The sequence below is a fragment of the Cyrtonyx montezumae genome, unplaced genomic scaffold, assembly GCF_038088225.1.
Source record: "Cyrtonyx montezumae isolate F1298 unplaced genomic scaffold, pur_monq_1.0 scaffold_37, whole genome shotgun sequence".
In the NCBI taxonomy this organism is placed as follows: domain Eukaryota; kingdom Metazoa; phylum Chordata; class Aves; order Galliformes; family Odontophoridae; genus Cyrtonyx; species Cyrtonyx montezumae.
Window position 1 is genome coordinate 70,945 of NW_027072042.1, and position 18,546 is coordinate 89,490.

General features: G+C 51.3%; 1 protein-coding gene across 2 annotated transcripts in view; it reads left to right on the forward strand.

Annotated features, from left to right (window-relative positions):
* Nucleotides 1-18,030, forward strand: part of SLCO2B1 (solute carrier organic anion transporter family member 2B1) — a 37,011-nt gene extending 18,981 nt beyond the window's left edge. For both annotated transcript variants that reach the window (XM_065745811.1, XM_065745812.1), the window contains exons 7-15: nucleotides 686-816; nucleotides 6,321-6,429; nucleotides 10,138-10,302; nucleotides 11,564-11,756; nucleotides 12,440-12,593; nucleotides 15,160-15,329; nucleotides 16,342-16,406; nucleotides 17,034-17,154; nucleotides 17,560-18,030. In XM_065745811.1, the coding sequence (XP_065601883.1) occupies nucleotides 686-816; nucleotides 6,321-6,429; nucleotides 10,138-10,302; nucleotides 11,564-11,756; nucleotides 12,440-12,593; nucleotides 15,160-15,329; nucleotides 16,342-16,406; nucleotides 17,034-17,154; nucleotides 17,560-17,734 (1,283 nt within the window). In that variant the 3' untranslated portion in view covers nucleotides 17,735-18,030. The remainder of the gene's footprint in view (nucleotides 1-685; nucleotides 817-6,320; nucleotides 6,430-10,137; nucleotides 10,303-11,563; nucleotides 11,757-12,439; nucleotides 12,594-15,159; nucleotides 15,330-16,341; nucleotides 16,407-17,033; nucleotides 17,155-17,559) is intronic.
* Nucleotides 18,031-18,546: the final 516 nt, after the last annotated feature.

Genomic DNA, 18,546 nt, shown 5'->3' on the forward strand with positions numbered 1-18,546 from the left:
GCAACCTGGTTGTGTGGATGGCAGTCCTGCCCACAGTACAGAGTTGGAGCTAACGTCCCCTCCAAACCGTTCTGTGGTTCCAGGATGTGGTAGCACGGCATGGGGTTAAATGTTGCACTGTGGGATGTGGTGTAGTGGGGAAATGTTAGTGGGAGGTGGATGGTCGGACTAGGTGACCTTTGGAGATCTTTTCCAACCTTGATAATTCTGTGCTTCTACAGAACCATGGGATATCCTGAGTTGGAGAGGACCCACGAAGAGCAGCAAGCTCAGCTCCTGACCCCGCACCACCCAAACCTTAACCCCGTGGCTGAGAGCACTGTCCCAGCCCTCCCTGAGCTCCAGCAGCTCGGGGCCGTGCCCACTGCTCTTTGGGGCAGAACCTTTCCCCTAACACTCACTCTGACCCTTCCTGCCGTTGGTGATTACCCATCCCTTTAATTTGTTGAGATCTCTCTGCAGGGCTTCTCTACCCCTGTGTGAGTCAACCACTTCTCCTAATTCATTATCAGCTGCACGCTTATTTAGTATGCCTTCAGGCAAATGCTGCTCACACCAACGGTCCCCAGGGTGGGAACCTCCTCTACGGAGCCCCCTGTTATCATGGGGGGCTGTGCCAACTCAGCACCACCCCTTTGTCACACTGTGGGACTTGGAAACACCGCTCCATCTCTTTGTGTTGCAGATGAGGTCCAGCTGACCAACAGAGACCCGCGGTGGGTCGGTGCCTGGTGGCTCGGCTTCCTGGTGGCAGCCAGCCTCGTGGCCGTGGCCGCAGTGCCTTATTTCTTCTTCCCAAAGGAAATGCCAAAAGAGGTAGGGGGGGGTCTGCGGGTGGTCCCTGCAGCACTGCACACGAACACGCTGTGGTGTACGGGCACAGTGGGGGAGGGTCAACGGTTGGACTCGGTGACCTTAGAGGTCTTCTCCAATCTTCATGATCCTGTGAGCAGACGTGATGGGGATGGGTTGGGGTTGGACTTGATGTCTTTGGAGGTCTCTTCCGATCTCAGTGATTCCGTGGTTTTGTGAGTGGACATGATGGGGATGGGTTGATGGTTGGATTCAGTGGTCCTAGTGGTCTTTTCCAACCTTAATAATGCTATGATTCCAAGTGAGCTGTGGTTTGGTCTCGTGTCCAGCATCAGATGTTCTCACTTAGGCTCTATGCTAAGCGCAGCCCAGCTGAGTGAAACCCAGCCACGTGCAAGCAGCTCAGTGGATGCGATGATTTCATGGTGGGACACCAAAGCAGCAATTCTGTGTGGCACCAGGCAAGCCCTGTGTGATGGAGGTCCTGCTTCCTCACTGTCCACGTCCCAGGGGAAGCAATGATCCTTCTCCTTCTGCATTGCCCATGTGGGGAGCTGCTGGCAGCTGTTGCCCTGCTGGCCTATGCTTCCCGTATCTGATGAGGAAGTCAGTCCTGTTTCATGGGAAATATGAACAATGCACCCCCAGCTTTCCTTAGAAGTGCCCTGGGTGTGTTTGAAATACAGAGGTTGGCAGGTAATTTGTCTCGTTTCCACTGCAAAACCCCATTTTTCATCACTCACTTGCACATGGGTCTGCAGCACCCAGCTTTGCTTGCATCTCAGTGCTTGCCACCTGGGTCTCAGCCTCTCTGGAGCCCTGGTGAGCACATCCATGCTCATGCCAGCACACAGAATAACTGGTGAGCTTCCCAAGCACCGTGCTGGACTGCGGGTCCTCAAACCACGTCGTTCTGTTAGAGACAGCATGACACGGGAATGCTGCAATTGCTTTGGCTGCTGGAGTCCTGTGGAGGTGCTTGGTTGGTGAAATCACATTCTTCTCGATGTCACAGTCGTGCTGCAGCCTGCCTGACTGCCTCTCACGTAGATTTCATGTAGGAACACCAACACTTGTCTAAACAAGCACGTGCACTGCCTGGTGCAGAACAGTTCTTTGTTTCTCTGGAAATTCCACACCAGCAAGTGTTTCTTAAAGAGATTTGGGCTCCACCTGCCTCGTGAAGTGTCACCAGTTGGACCAGTTGAGCTTTTTGAGGGTGTCGTGCTCTACCCGTTAGGTTCCCAGAGGTGCTGAAAGGCTCTTCATTATGGCTGATGAGAACAATAACATCCTGAATGGCTCTTAAGGGAAAATAATGCATCTCCAACTGAAGCAATCGTACCTCAGTCTGTCACAGCGAAAAGGATGATGGGCTGGATGGGCATCCCATCGGGGTCCCAGCGTTGCCAAAGGGATCTGCTTTAAAAAACAACCCTTCTCTGAAGCTTTCCCAGAAGCTGTTGTAGGTAAAAGCTCCATCTGCTGCGAGAGCACTCAGAGCTCTGTGAGAAGACCGTGTTCCCGTGGGTGGTTGTAGGTTTTGCAGGAAGAAAATCACTTTCTCTTGCCTTCCCTTTCAGGAAACCAGTGCCCACTTGAGGGTATGAATGTGATCGCTTTTCTGTCAGGCTCCTTTCCTCTCCAGTGAGCTGAAGGCAGCAGCATCCCACAGGCTGCCCAATTAGTGCACCCGTCCCTGAGCTTGTTAGTGAAATCCTTCCCCCCCAAAAGGATGGGCAGAGTGGGGGAGAAATGCAAGACGGGAAGGAAGCGTGTGCCCCCAGGCACAGCTCGGTTCTGTAAAGCTTTGACTTGGTTCCCACCAATGGGATTGCCCTACAGAGGCTGTCCCATGGCTCTGTCCTGATTCTCTGACTCTCCTGCCTTCATTTTGCTTTCTCCCAGCTCACTCTGTGCACGTCACCTGAGCTCCCCGTGGTCCCTCCAGACCACCGCACACTCTCCCCAGTGGACATCATCTGCATCACTCGAGCTCTCTGTCTCATTGGCCAAGAGAGATGGAGGATTTTCATTCTACAGCCACATTTCATCTCTACAGCTTCTCCCTTTGAAGTTCCTGGAAGGACTTGTGCACTTTATGTTAACACTAATGAGAGTTCACTCCTTTGATCTTTTTTTCATGATTCAATCACTCCTCCAGAGCTTTTTTGGTCCTCTGCTTTGAAACTCATCAGTGCACTTCCAGCATCCTGAATAACGCTACCGGAGGGACAACCACAGCAAAGCCATAAAGCTGTCATTATCTCAAGTCAAAAATGAGAAGAAAAGACCTTTATTGAACAAACTGCTTCCAGTCAAGACTTCTCCCATTTCTGCTTTGGGACGAATCGTCCACATTTATCCAAATCCTCCCACGTTGGTCCAGCACTGGCATGGTGTGCTTATAGGGCACAGAAAAAGGAAAATAACCCAAGGGAACTTTTAATGGCTTGCTCCTTTTGTGTTGTCAGCCGGTGGCCAAAGGTCAAAGAGCTGGGACAGGGGAATCCAAGCGTTTGTTGGGAATCTTTCTCCCTGGATCCCTCAGGACTTCCCTATTAAAACCTCTAAGCATCAGCCTGGAAATAAAGGATATGATCCGGGGAGTGCTTGGAGGCCGAGTGGCAGAGTGTGACAGTGCAGGAGTGGCTGTGTTACAGGAACAGGTCAGTCTCGGTGGCTGGATTTTCCCAATTGAACATAAAATACAGGGGGCAGCTAAAAATAATCACCTGGCTCCACCCGAGCAAGGCTGTGGGATGGCTATTTCAGCACTCAAGGAAAAGGAGCCCCAAGGGACCGACCCACATCCACTGGAAGAGGCACAAAGGAGCATTTGTAGGGAGCATGACCTTGTCAGGAGGGAAATGGGTTCTTTTTCAGGCGATGAGGTTTCGCATTTTGTTTGTGCAACACCTAAATAAGTTTGCTGACCTCGCTTTGCGCTGAGCCTGGAGCGGCAGGTTCAGCACAGCCAGAGGGGAAATCAGCCAGAAACCCCGAATTAGGCACTGAATATCTGTGTTGCAAAGCAGGTTGTTTATCCCTTTCTTCCCGTGGTATATCTGCATGAAACCAGGCTGCAATAGTCACCTCCATCTGCCTGTCCTACAAAGCAGGACCTGCTTCTCCCCTGGCTCCCAGCCCTGCTCCACTGTGCCTGATTTATTTGTGTCCGTGCATGGAAATAGGACAAGAGGTGGTGGGCTCACAGTGCACTGGAAGGGTTGGGTTGGGTGTTAGGGAATATTTCTTCTCCAAAAGGATGGTTGGGCAGTGGCACAGCTGCCCAGGGAGTGGAGGGGCACTGTCCCTGGGGGTGTTCAGGAACGGTGGGGATGAGGTACTGAGGGATGTGGTCAGTGGGCACAGTGGGATGGGTTGGGCTTGGGCTTGGGGATCTCAGAGGTCTTTTCTGGCCTCAACAAATCCACGAATCTGTGGTTTTGCTGGTGCTTCCTTAGGGAACCCAACCAAGACCCCTCAAAAGCCAACTTCCACCATCCCAAACAGCGTTGGGCAATACCCCACTGCAAAAGCAAAGCAATGCCATGGGAGCCCCACCCATCGAGCCCTCTAAGGAACAATCCAGACAGGAATAACAGAGCACGGGGCCGTTCTGCACCATACTTCCCACATTCCTATGTTTTCATCTGGCAAGACACTGCAGCAGTTGGCCGGGAAGCGCCGAGCCACCAACCTGTGTTGTTTCACCTAGTGATGCCAGCACGTGATGCAACGCTGAAATCCCCGCAGCAGGCAGGACCTGCTCCCTCTCTGCTTTCCCAGTGTGCCTGCTTCACCCCTCAGGAATGCATTTCCTGCTGCCTGAAAGCAGCAGGAATATCGTGGGTCTGAGCCCATGCACCAAGAGGAGCTTGCCGTCTCCTCCAGGGCTTTGCTCCTTGCATGGAGATGCACACAGAGCTGTCCTGTTTGCATGGAGACCGGGGGGGATGCTGAGGGCTGGGGGTGTGGATTTGGCTCTGGGTGTGCAGACGGAGCCCCGCGTGCTGTTCCCACTCTGAAACAACAGCAGCTGTCAGCTGGGAAACGCAGTGAGCAACAGCTTGAATTCATTTTTGGAAAACACTGTGGTTTTCACTCCTGTCTGTCTGGCTCTGATGGAAAAGTGAGAGGAACTGGATTTTTATCTGCGCATTTCAAGAAAATTATATCAATTTCTATGCTCTACCAAAGGCACCCGCACAAGGAGCTGCTCAGATCCCACTTCCACCATGCAGAGACTCTTCAGAAGAGATGGTGGCATTCACAGCACGAGACATTTTGACCTTTGCAGTGTTTAATGTCACGCTTTCAGAGAAAAGAGCTCATTTCAACCAACGAACCGTCCAGATCTTTTAGGGAACGCAGAACATCTCGTTTCCGTCGAATGAACGCATTTGTCTCACTGATGTTCGGTGCTGTGGGATGTCAGACATGGCTCCCAGGGCTGCTGGCTGAAAATATGCTGTGGTTTTCCGTCAAACCACACTCCCCCTGAGCTCTCTCTCTCCATGCTGTTACACTTCTGTAGTAGCACTTCTTGCCTAATTCACGCCCTCATCCCACGCGTCCCTGATTGAAGCCTGCAGAAGGGAGGATCGGATGTGCATCCGGAAAACTCCCTGCTCCCTTGGCCTCCCTCTCGCTGGTGCAGGAGTGACCCGCAGGGATGTTGGGCATTGCCTTTGGAAGGCTCCTAGGGAGGTCAGGATGGAGCTGGGGTGATCCAAGGACCCCATGTTTCGCCTCTCCTCTTTCTCTCTGCTTTGGAGTGTGGTGGCAGTGGGACAGGCAGGATGTGGGTCCCACTCCTATAAAGCTGTAACCAACACTAGGGCTGCAAGCACCAATACCCGGACCTGTTTGCCCTCCAGATTTGTTGATCCCCAGAATGGAGGTCCCTTCCACACTGCTGTTCTTCAGGTGTAAAACCTATAAAGGCACCAGAAGAGAGCAGAGTTGCTGGAATTCAGCTGGGATTCCCATAATCCAGAACAGTGGAAAGATGCTGAGAGAAGTGAGGGGTCCGCAGCTGCCCAACACAAATCAGAGCCTGTGACATGTCCCCACTGTTGCCTCTGCATCCCCATCTCCACCTCCACTAAGGGGAAATGCTCATCCTGCATCCAAAACTGGAGAAATGCTCATCCTCCATCCCAAAATAGAGCACCCTTCACCTCATTTAGGTAGACCTTGCTTAGTGGTCCGAGTACATTGTTTCTTGGGTTTACGTGCCCATGGATATTTACGAAATATAATTCAGCCCCGTTGGGAAAAGGGGAGAAATTGGCTCTTAGCCACATAACACAGGTATGGATGCTCTCATCCTGACAGCAGGATTTGCTGACAGAGCTCCATCTGCGAGGAGGGTGGGCTGCCATCTGCCTCTCCCAGGCTGCGATTCTGGAGGGAGATTTCCCCTTCTTCCTTCAGCACTGCTAAGAGAGGGGAGAGTTGGGTGGGAATTTTGGCAGTGACAAACTCTCATCTGTCCCCAGGTGACGAGTGGGAAGGAGATGAGCAGCAAGAAGAGCAAGGATGTGCTCCGCCAGCTCAGGTCGAGGTCTGAGCACGTGCAAAACCTCTCTCTACTCCAGTTCATCAAATGTAAGTCTGTGCATCCTCCTGCTTGGAGGGGATTATGTTTGACGTTTTTATCAACTCTCTGAGTGAGGGACATGAGTGCGTGGGAAAGAAGACATGCATTGGACCTCATCCTCCTGCTGGTCCATCAACATCTCAAGGAGAGCCCTCATGGCTTCAGGCACTGGCGTGCTTGAGTCCCCATCCCTGGAGGGATCAAAAAGACACATGGACGTGGCACCAAGGGACGCGGTTTGGTGATGGCACACAGTAGGCCAGACTGATGGTTGGGCTGGGTGACCTGGAAGGACATTTCCAATGTAAATCATTCTGTGATTTGATGTTTTCTCTGCACTCAGCATGGTCTGGTTTTATGGCTCATCTGGTCACTGGAGTTAATCCAGTGCAATGAGCTTGTTTGGAAGTCAGGGGGCTTAGGGAGGCTCTCAGAGCTGAAGGGAATCAGCTGGGCTTGGGTGTATTGAGGCTATGGGTCAGGTTTGTCTGAAATAAATATTTGGTTCTTGGGCAATTACTTAAGAAAAGTGGCCCTCTGCAGTCAATCCATGTCAATTTCCTGAGTATTATCCCTTTCATTTATGGGAAGCTCGCTTGTTTTACGAAGGTCAGCGCAGGGCAGGCGCAGCCAGACAAGCGTGGGCAGGTTTTCACTCTGCTCTTTCCACCACTCACTTGCAGCCTAGAGCTTGGTTATAGCAGCCAGCCTGGGGGCTGTTCCACCACCGACTTTGCTGCACCATCACTTAGCAAACCATGCACTGAGCATGCCACTGCTGGGAGCTGTCGCATGGGAGCAGATTTATAGCATTCAGGTGGGGTTTTCACACCGATGCTCTGCTCTCTGCCCCTGAAAAATGAGTGAAATGAGCTCTCTGTGCCTGGGTGGGGAGAGGAGGAGGTACCTGGCCTCTGCTTGGGGTTTGCATCAGGGCTGTGCAAATAAATCCATCACTGCAGGGAGTCTATCCCCTAAGTGTCAGACCTGAAAATGATGAAGCTTCAATAATTTTGGCCAGGAGAGCAATCTTGCTGAGATGACCGAAGTTTTCTAAAATGGCACAGCTCAGGGTTGAGACTCACTGAGCCGATCTGGAAGGTTGGACCTGATTCTGTGATTCTATGATCTTGGCCCCACCAGCCACCACATACCTCCTGCTTACAGAAATGGGGCAACACCGGTGTCCAGTCCCAGCCTACACTGCCATCCTTGCACACACAAAACCCTCATGAGATCCAGAACGTGGATGGTAGTGGTGTGTGGTGGTGTAATGGGGACAGATTAGACAAAGCCAAAAGAAATCAGAAGTTAATTGGAAGCCAACTCATCTCCGTGCTGCTATGGCAAGGAGATGTGGGTTGGACCTCGACTTCTTGGTGGTCTATCACATCCCAAGGAGTACCAGGGTGGCTGTCACCGCTGGGGCAGGAAGCCCTGTGCGTTTCTGCAGGTTGTGTTTCTGCAGGTGTCCACACTGATGGCTATGGGTGTCCTATTTGGGGTGGGATGAAGGAGAGCATCAGGATTCCATCAGGAATTGGACCAAACTGGGATCACAGCAGATCGTTTCTGACCTCTGCCCCAGGTCTTCCCTATGAAGGCTACCAAGTGAGGACAAACATGAGCCCATGGATGAGGTTCTTTGTGTTCTCATTTTCTCCAACAGCCTCTGGGCTTCAGGTCTGTCCGAGGCGTGAGGAGCAGTTTGCAGAGCCCTGGGGGCTGTGGCTCAACGACAGGAAGAGCTTTCACATCCACAGTCTCAATAACAGGATGGGGCTGTGTATGGGACAAACATCAGGCAAAGCACTGGGGACCTTTCCAAACAATGAGGTCAACTTCTGGAGAAGCGAGCAGGATCCGCTCGCCGGAGTTATTCAGAGCGAGGAAAGTCAGAGCGCAGCGGGGAACAATCCTGGCTCCTGCACAGATGTGCTGGGTGACTTTGGGCTGCTCCTTTTGCTGCTCTCCATTCACAGCCCTTGGACCTGCTCACAGCAACGAGGAAAGCAGGATGTAGCGAGCTAGAATTCATTTCCATTGCTGATTTCCATCACTAATTTCCAGCCTTCTGCTGAAAACACCTGGGAGGATGCTCAGCTGCTGCTGCACATTCTGGGAATTAATCCATGAAAGGTGATCTTCAAAGCAATTAAAGTCTGGGGTGCGTGACCTGTTTGTTTCTCAGTGATGCCTAAAGATGGTTTCAAGGTGGCTTTTTTTTTTTTTAATTACTATTTTAAAGAGGTTTTTTTAGGACTTTGTTCCACTTGCTTTTAGCATTTGGCTACTTGGTGCTGTAGCACTGTCCAACCACCAACCCACTCCCACCACTCCTCCCTCATAGGATCATACAGTCGCTAAGGCTTGAAGCGACCTCCAAAATCATCCCGTTTAATACCAACCCATCCCCACCATTGCCCTCTGGTACAATCACAAAGATTGGAAAAGACCTCCAAGACCACCGGGTCCCACCGTTGACTCACCCCCACCATGCCCATGTCCTTGTCTCTTGGACCTTGCTCTCCTGGTCGCTCTCTAGGGCCCTCCTTTGGCCCCAACACCTCCAGCAGTTTGCACAGCCCTGGGAGCAGAGTGCTGGGCTCAAAGGGGATGCTCCCACGAAGACGTGCTTTGCCTTTGCCTATGGGTCACCCTCTTGTAGCCAAGGAGAGGTCTTTGCTCTTCATGTGACTTCTTAGGATGAAAATAATTCCAGCGAACGCGCAGCTTGGGGCAGCTCCCAGCAGGCACCAGATGGTTCTCTGTGCTGTGGCCTCTGCTGGAGCAGATAGATAGAAAGATTGTCCTCATGCTTGTGAGCTGCTGGGAATTAACACCATTAATTTACAGCGGGCCCTTGCATTAATCCTCCCTGTTAATTCCTTATCTCTGCTTCAACATATTGGCTTTCAGAGCCCTCATCTGGGAAGCTCATCTGCTGTTTGTCTGGAAGTTGCCTTTATGCACTCCCTTTGCTTGTGTGCTGTGAAGCAAAGGCATGAGCAGGAAAGAGGGCTCTGCGTGGGGGAGAAGCAGCTCTGGGCTGGAGGTCTGCAGCTGGGGGGTGTCAGTGTCCCTTCAGCATGAGGAAGATGTCTTTGCTCAAGTACCAAGGGTTTGGCCTCAGGGGAATCTGCTGGTGTTGTTTGTTGCCTGTAATTAAGAAAAATGCATCCTAACCATTGAGAGTAATAATAACAGTAGAGAAGCATATTTATTACCAAAACAGAAAGGACACTACGATTTTGACTGCAGCAAACAAGCAAATTAACTCCTAGTGACCTCCCGGCTGCTTTTCCTTGTTTAGAAAGAAGCCATGCCAGAAAGATCAGGGAAAGGAACTGAGGCTGTGTTTCCTTGGGACACATGTGCAACCACTGATGCTTTGACCTGACATCTTAACATCCAATCCACCACACCTCTGGAATGATAAATCCTGAAAGCACTCATTCTGCCCTTTCGTAGCGGAAATCCTCGGAAGACCTTACCCCTCTGAGATCACTAATTCTGCACGTGAATTTCCATGGGGTCACACAATGGCTTGGGTTGGAAGGGACCTCAAAGATCATCCAGTTCCAACCCCACTGCTGCTGGCAGGGTTGCCAAAATCCTGCCCAACATTTTAGGGAAATGGGAAGCCATGCCATTTGCTGTGGGTGATATTTTGCTGTCCCCCCTTGAATGCAGCAGACTTTCCTTTCTCCTTTCAGATTTCCCTGTGGTCCTGCTGAGGAACCTTCGCCACCCCGTCTTCCTGCTGGTGGTGTTGGCTCAGGTCAACCTTTCGGCCATGGTTGCTGGCTTGGCCACCTTCATGGGGAAGTTTCTGGAGAGACAGTTCTCCCTCACGGCCTCCTTTGCCAACATGATCATCGGTAAGTGCCAATGTTGTGCATGGGGACCTGCCAGATTCTGAGCTCCTCTTTGAAAACCAAGGAGAAGAGAACAACTCATTGCATCAAAGGAGCAAAGAAGCATCAGGATTGATTTGTGCCTGTTTCCATGGTTGGGTTTGCTTTACATCGATCATTAGTGAAGGTTCTCTTAAAAAGTAGACACGAAATCAGATGAAAAGTGGCAAAAATCCACATGTGCATTGTAAAGATGCTTTGCAGCAGGAGAGCGGCCCAGTTGGTGTGTTAATCTTCTCTAAATCTTCAAAACGTTTACTGTAGTCAGACTAATTGCTCATAAAAGTTGAGCTAATTCCTTGCTGTTGGTATTGTTAGGAGGGAAACAAAGACATTCCAAGCAGGATACGTTCTCATGAGACCAAACTGTTTTTACTTTTAATATCCAGAACGTCCGGTCTCAGGCTGGGACCTGTCTGCGTCATGGTAACCAAGATATGAGGAATAAGGCTTGCAATCAGCCAGGGCACCCAGGGATCTAGATAACAGACAGGGGAATCTTTCTAAATGTAATTCTAAGCAGTGTGCATCTTCAGAGTAAGGATCTTTAAAAAATAAATTGGAAGAAAGTAAGGAAATAGGAAGGTTAAATGTGGAAATGATGGTGTTCTCCACTGATGTGCCCTACTGGGTTGTGCCCAGCCTTGATTCACCATGACTGGCATTAAAGACATGCAGTGTATTTCTCACATGGGTTTATCCAGCTTTCATTCCCAACTGCTGCATCTCACTTCTCCATTTTCTGTAAGAACTGAAAACTCTCTGTAGCAGGATATCCTTTCCTTCCTCGGGTGTTTACGGGGTATTTATGGGCTGAAGACGACCTCTTTGTTGATGCTTTGATGAATTAAACACACTGCACTTCTTCAATGTCCCTTTATAAGTTGGGATTTTCAAAACTGCAACCGTGCCTTGGAAACATTTATAGTTCTGTAATGATGACAACAGAAACGGACACACTGTTCTATCAATGGTTTCATTATGTAGAAATTAAATATCTTAGGACCCTAGAATCATGGAGTCATGAAGGTTGGAAAAGACCTCCAAGGTCACCAAATCCAACTTAACCCAACCTCACCATGACCACTTGTAGCATCATGGAATCATGAAGGTTTGAAAAGACCGCCGAGGTCACCAAGTCCAACCTCAACCCATCCCCACCATGACCATGAAACCCACTGGTTTGGAGGCCGGACTCCAAAGTGTGGGTCCTGCCTTTCCCCAGGTTCTGTGAACATCCCGGGGGCGATGGTCGGCATTGTGGTCGGCGGTGCCATCCTGAAGAGGTTCCAGATGTCCCTGAGGCAGTGCAGTGCCATGTGCATCCTCGGCATGCTGCTCTGCCTGATCCTTGCCTTACCCCTCATCTTCCTCGGCTGCCCCACTCAGAAGGTCGCCGGCGTCACCTACAGCGAGAGGTGTGCAGCTGAATGGGGTGGGGGGCTCATTGCTGGGGCCGTGGGGAGCACGCTTTGGGGCTGGGCTGGGACTTGAGGAGAACACCCAGAATTGGGTTTACTCCCTTAGAGCAAAGCGAGGATTTCATGCTTTTGTGAATAAACGCTGAGTCTATCGCGTCCTAACTCATGCCAAGCTTCACTGGTTGTGAAACTTGAGAGGATGCGTTTTTGGCACAAAGACCACAAGATTAGGATTTCATCTTGGGAAGCACAGCGCGTTGCTCACCGGGAGAATAACACAGCCAGAGGCCAGCCCTGGGAGCATCGTGCCTCCTTGCCCACGCTGTCTGCCTTCCCCAAAGCCTCCATTCCCATTTCTGCATGCTGACTTGTTCACCTTCCTGTGGCCGCAGCGGGCCTCAAAGTGGTTCCTGTGGGTTACAAAGCCCCAAGACCCCACATTTAGGGCTGGGAAGACAAAAAGAAGGAAGTGGGCAACACGGTGGACCATTGGCCAATGCTCTTTCCAGGCATCGAGTCAAAGTTCTTGGGTTTTATTGTGGAATTTTCCTCATGGGAAAGGTTTAGGGTTAAGCAATCGGTGTTTCATTCCTAACCCTATATAAACGCAGTATATTTTCTGTATAAATGCATATTAATTACGCTCAATGCCACGCATTCATGTTTTCTTCCTGTTGTAGCTCTGAAATTGGACACCACGTCTCGGAGTGCAGCCTCCAGTGTAACTGTCCCAAGAAAGCCTACAACCCCATCTGTGGCTCTGATGGCATCGAGTACATCTCACCCTGTTACGCTGGCTGCAGCGTCGTCAGTATCGCCAACAACTCAGTCCTGGTGAGTCATTCCCCCCGCACTCACATCGTGGTTTGGGTCAGCTCATGAAGGATGGCCAAGACAGTGCTCAGGTCAGGAAGATAGGTTCTCTGGTGTTCTGCATGACCTGTGGGATGAGTCTTGGGAAAACCCTTTGCAGACGGTGTTTCTTAGCCCAGTGCGTGGCACGTGGCCCACACAACCAGTGCTGGTATAGGTTCTTGGCCATGGCAGCGGGCAGAATCCTTTTCAATACCCATCCTTTGAGGACACGTCCTCACCCATCCACCACTTCACCCTAGAGACCCCTGCTTCTGCAGCACAGATCCCACCTACAGTATCTCCCTCACCATCCAGGAGCTTCAGTGGACATCATCCATGGATGGCACAAAACCCTCCTGCTCTCCCTTCACCCCAAACTGTGGCCAACAACGTCACCTCTCTTATCCTGTGATGGCACTGGAGGACATGCCATAAGGGCAGGGCTAAATAAACACCTTTGTCACCCTGTGTGACACCTCTTGTACTCAAGGAACGTTTTCACCATGAGGTGAACCAGCCCACCCCCACTGGTCTCCTCCAATGAATAAACAACAAGGAATTATTTCCCAGTTCAAAGACCTAGCTGGAAACTGTTAGCAATCTGTAGAGGGTAAGTGGTTTTCCATCGTGTTCTTGGCGCAGGATGTAGTTGCATCATGTGACTGGCTGGGGACTTTTTAGCAGCACTTTGTTAATTAGCAACACTCAATTTTAATAACAACTACATCTCCTGCCAGAGCTCGGTCCCAGATGTGTTTTCTGCACGCCTGTGCCTGCCTTTTGCTCAACAGATCCTCGTCAACTGCTTTTTCCTCCTCAAAGACACCTCCAGCCCTCTGATATGCTCTGTTCCTGGCTGTGTAGTCACTGTATGTTATTATCTATATGTTATCTATATATTATTATATATTGCTACAGACTACAGTAAGATAGGTCTCCCTTTACACGCAAACACTCCTAATCAAAGCCAGTGACACTCCTTCCTTCTGCACTTGCATCTTTTGCCAAATCCTTTTTGGATCCTGCTGCTGTCAGCTGCACTGTGTCTATGCTGGTCAATGGGCAACCCCAAAATGTGGGTGACTGGAGGGTCTGATAGGGGAGAACTAAGAGAGAAACATGCACCACTGAGGAGAGCCTTTCTGTCTCTCAAGGAGCCGGTTGCCAGATGCTTCTGTTGGGCATGACACTCTGACAACCCCTTCCTGCCCCCAGATCACTTCCTGCTGAGGGGATGCTCCCGGTTTTCCTCCTCATCCCATTTCTCTGGTGGTTCTTGCAGCAGACAGAGCAGCTCTGCACTGCAGTCCCCGTGGCACCACGTCACAGACGGTGTGCTTGATGGGGTTGGCCCACCCACAGCTTTGTGGCTTGCCCCCACAGCTCAGGGGGTTTTGCAGATGGGGTCACACTGCTGTGAAATCCTCTGAGGTTTTGGATGAGGGGGGCACATCGTGGCTCTGGGAGGACACCGCAGGCATTCCCAACCCTTCATTTCCTCTTGGCTTTACGCAAGTGTCCTGAGTGTTGTGAGCCTGGGAGAAGTATAATAGATCAAGAGAGCTTTATAGTGTGTCTAACTGCACTTTTTTAGCAGTCTTGACCCAAATTAATCTCAGCTATCACAGGCGTTTATCTATGGGGAGGGCTGAGCCGTCCTGTGGGGACCCACGTCTCCCTTGATGAGTGCAGAAGGAGCCTGGTTTGGTTTGGTTCATTTCAGATGGCTGAAGAAGATAAATCCCAGCCTTAATTTGAGCTGCTAAATCCTCTTTCCTGAGGGTGGGAGAAGGGGCTGTGAACCCTTTCACCCCCAATCTCCCCCTGCATCCCCAGGGATTTGTGCCAAAACAGAGCACAGGACAGTGAGCTCACATCAGATGTGAATGTTTTATCAGCTGTGTGTTAGGTGTTTCCATGCCAAGAATCCAGATTTATGCACGATGCCAAGGCGTTCAGCTGACAAATGATGACATTCAAATAAACCCGAGCCGAAGCATCGTCGGTGCACAACAGGAGTGATATGGGGCTGGAAGCACGAGCACAGAAAGGTGGCTGCAGGGACAGGGGGGCATTGCTGGGGCCCACGCGAACAGCACAAGGATGTGTCTGGGTCAGGAGCACAGACAGGTGCTTCTGGAAGCACAGATAAGGACCAAAGGTACTGCTGTGGTTCTTCCCCATCAGCTGTACCTGCTCATGCATGTGACATCCCAGTGATGTCCATTGGACCTGGTGGGATGGGGACATCCTTCCAGTGGTGTGTTGGAAGCTGGATGTGGGAAGGGAGAGCTGATGTGGGGACAGAGAGCTGATGTGGGGACGGAGAGCATGTATCCTCACACGCTCCTGCTGCCCTCTGTTGAATTCATTGTGCTTTTTTCTTTATTTTTCCCTCCTGCTCCCTGAAGCCTTGAGTGCTAATTACTGCTAATTATTTACAGTCATAACCCAAACACCCTCCCCTTCCCTACATCAGCTGGCAGCTATCCCTGGCATCCCCACTGCCTTCCCCAACCGAGCAGCTTTTCTCTCCTCTTTTCAGAACTACACCAACTGCACCTGCATCTCTGAAAATGGGCTTGCGGGCTCGGCCAAGCCCGGTACCTGTGGCACTGGCTGCTCCCACCTGCTCCTGCCCTTCGTGGTGCTCTCCTGCCTGGCAGGGATCCTCGCCAGCACGTCCCACACACCGTCCTTCATGCTCATCCTGCGGTGAGCGGGGCAGGGGGTCCTGGGCTGGCTGCAAGCATTCCTCCGAGCTCATGGAGAAGCTGCATTTGGAAAAGCAAGGGGTTCTTGAAGCGGGGAGGAAGGCTGAGGGCTTAGTTCATAGAATCACTGAATCATTCAGGTGGGAAAAGAGCTCTCACATCCCCGAGTCCAACCCAACCCATCCCACCATGCCCACTCACCACGTCAGTGCCACATCTCTCAGCACGCCCGTGTTTGCCCTCAGCCCCCCCTTCCTGTGCTCAGATCGCCCTGCTCTGGCCCACCAGCCCTCCTGCTCCTTCTCCCCACCCACAGCCCATACCTCAGTCACGAGCTACACCACTGATTTATCGCTTTTTAATGCAGCTCCGCATTAAGCTAGGAGGTTTAATTGCGTATCGTCTATAACTGATACCTTCCAGCCCATTTCCGTGGTTAATGCTCTCAACACAGCTACTTTTTACAGAAGAGCTGTGGTTAAAGCCTATTTTTACCTCCCCCCCCCCACCCCTCCCCCCCAGGCAATATGAAATCACTGCTCATGCCGTGAGTGAGCCCTGCCCGTATCAAACTGAGAGGAGAAGGTGTGCTGACCCCAGGTCCTCCCAGCTGTGGCTGAAACCACAGCCCCCTAAGGTTTATTTCAGAAATCTGGGGTGCCACCAATATACACATTGCTAAGAAAGCCACTTCCCCAGAGGTGAAATCACTTAGCTGCAGAAAGCAGCCCTTGTCCTTGTGTTTGGCAGAGCTATGTTGGCTTCTGTTTGTGTTTTACTCATACCGACTCTGTTTCCTGAGGAGCTGAGTCAATTTTCCAGGCCACGAAAGGCTGTGGGGAGCTCACAGCCCCAGGGTACAAAACAGCATCCTTTCTTCTGACCTATGGGGGTCCTTGGTGGTTTGGAGGAAGGATGACACTTCGGGTGCTGCAATATTTTGCGATGCCGGGGAGGGAAATACCCATCCTTGCACAAGTGAGTGAAGTCCCGCTTTCCATCTTGTGTCTCAGGAGCATCCAACCTGAAGACAAATCGTTCGCAGTTGGGATACAGTTCATGCTGCTGAGGGTTTTAGGTGAGTTGAGATGCTGTCCTGGAAAATCCTATCGAGTGTCAGGAATCCGCGTGGGTCCCTGAGCAGCCCTGGGGCCGTGGAAGTGCTCTTTGTTCAGAGTTTCACTCCATTCTATGGGATGTGAAGCAGCTGTGTGTGGTGGGAAGTGAAGGGTCATCTCCATGGGGTGCATGTGTGGTGAAATGAAAGAGGGAACAGGTTCAGGCCCAGGAGGACAGCTGTTGGCTGTGTTTGGTGCATCAGAGCAGCTTTGTACCACGTCCCATGGTCCCAGTAGTTATTTTTCTTATGGTGGGAACTGGTTTTCACCAGGAGGTCGTGTGCATTGCCACACAGAGGAATTCAGTCATGGCATAGCTGTGCAGTTCAGGAAGCAGTGAGCAACATTCCTGGGATGAGCGATGGCCCCCTGTCAAAGAGCAATGAGAAAGAAGGATCCTTTTGCATCTCATGGGGATACAAACCCAGCCAGTCCTGGGCATGCTGCATGGGACCAGTCCTTCATGGGCCACAGGGATGAAGACCAGACCCAGCTGCTTTCCATCCTCTTAGCACAGGGGAGGGCACCCAGGGCTGGGTCTGTCCCAGAGGTGCTCCCATAATGGAATAATGCTTCTCTGCTTGCAGCATGGATGCCGGGACCTGTTCTGTATGGCAGTGCCATAGACACCACCTGCATTCTCTGGGAGAAAAAGTGCGACAGGAAAGCAGCCTGCAGATACTACGACAACAACCTCTTCAGGCAGAGGTAGGGGTGGTGGTGAGGATAGAAGATGGGGGGAATGCCCTTAGTAATGTGCCCTTTTGCCCAGCCCTGAAGTGACCAAGCAGTTGGACCCTTCCACCTCCTCTCCTCTCCTCTCCTCTCCTCTCCTCTCCTCTCCTCTCCTCTCCTCTCCTCTCCTCTCCTCTCCTCTCCTCTCCTCTCCTCTCCTCTCCTCTCCTCTCCTCTCCTCTCCTCTCCTCTCCTCTCCTCTCCTCTCCTCTCCTCTCCTCTCCTCTCCTCTCCTCTCCTCTCCTCTCCTCTCCTCTCCTCTCCTCTCCTCTCCTCTCCTCTCCTCTCCTCTCCTCTCCTCTCCTCTCCTCTCCTCTCCTCTCCTCTCCTCTCCTCTCCTCTCCTCTTCTCCTGATTTCTTGTGTTCCTACACCACAGGTATCTCGGCCTCCAGTTTTTCTTTGAGGTGGGTGCTTTCCTGTGCTTCGTGATGGTGTACGTGATCCTCAAGAGGCAGGAGAAGGATGCCAGCGACTTAGCAGAGACTGAAGCAGACCCAGAGAAGAAGAAGCTGGCAGAAAACTCCAAAAAGAGCCCAGAATCCAAAGTCTGATGCCAAAAAATGTGAATTGCAATCTACATCCAGGGAGGTGAAGCCATGTGGATCACCCTGAGTCGAACTGTGAAGGATGGATGCTTGGAGCAACGGATGATGGGGCTGATTCCCACTTCCTTCTGCACCGCTTCAGCAGCCTTCCCATGCACTGTTCTACACCTGCCTCCACCCGAATGGTGCACCAACCTTAACCTCTGGACACTGCAGTCTTCCGCATCTCTATCCTCCAAAGCATTTGTTCCTGCTGACAGCCTCCGTGATGCCAGCAGTGACCATCAGCCATGCACCTGAAGGGTGGTTGTTTCTTCTCTTTGTTTGTTTTCTTTTTTAATTGTTTTGTAATAAATGGTTTTTAAGAAATGGTGTTGTACCGAACCCATAGGTCTTCATGAGCAATGGCCTCTCCTTGACCCCAGTTGCCAATTGTTCTTGTGGTGTAAGAGGGGCAGGGATGAATGTTCTTGGAGGGCATCAAGGGCTCCAAAAGGAACGGGTGTGACAGTCCAATAGCTGCAGAACTCCAGCAGCACAGCCACGCTTTGCAGCCACAGTCGTAATTCTTATTTTTGTCCATACTCGACACCAGAGCTCACTGAGACTCATCAGCCTTAAGGCTCACTCCCATTTTCCAGTTGAAGAAAGGCAGAACTTTTCCCAGGGAAAGGGAGCTCAGCCCTTTTGCAGATCAAGCAGAGCTTGTGGCTAATGCATTTGGCCACAGAGGCAGGGAGCCTTGAAGGGGCTGCAGTCAAGCACAGCTGTAGTTACGAGCTGAAGGTCGAATCTGTTATTATTTTGGTGCCACGGCC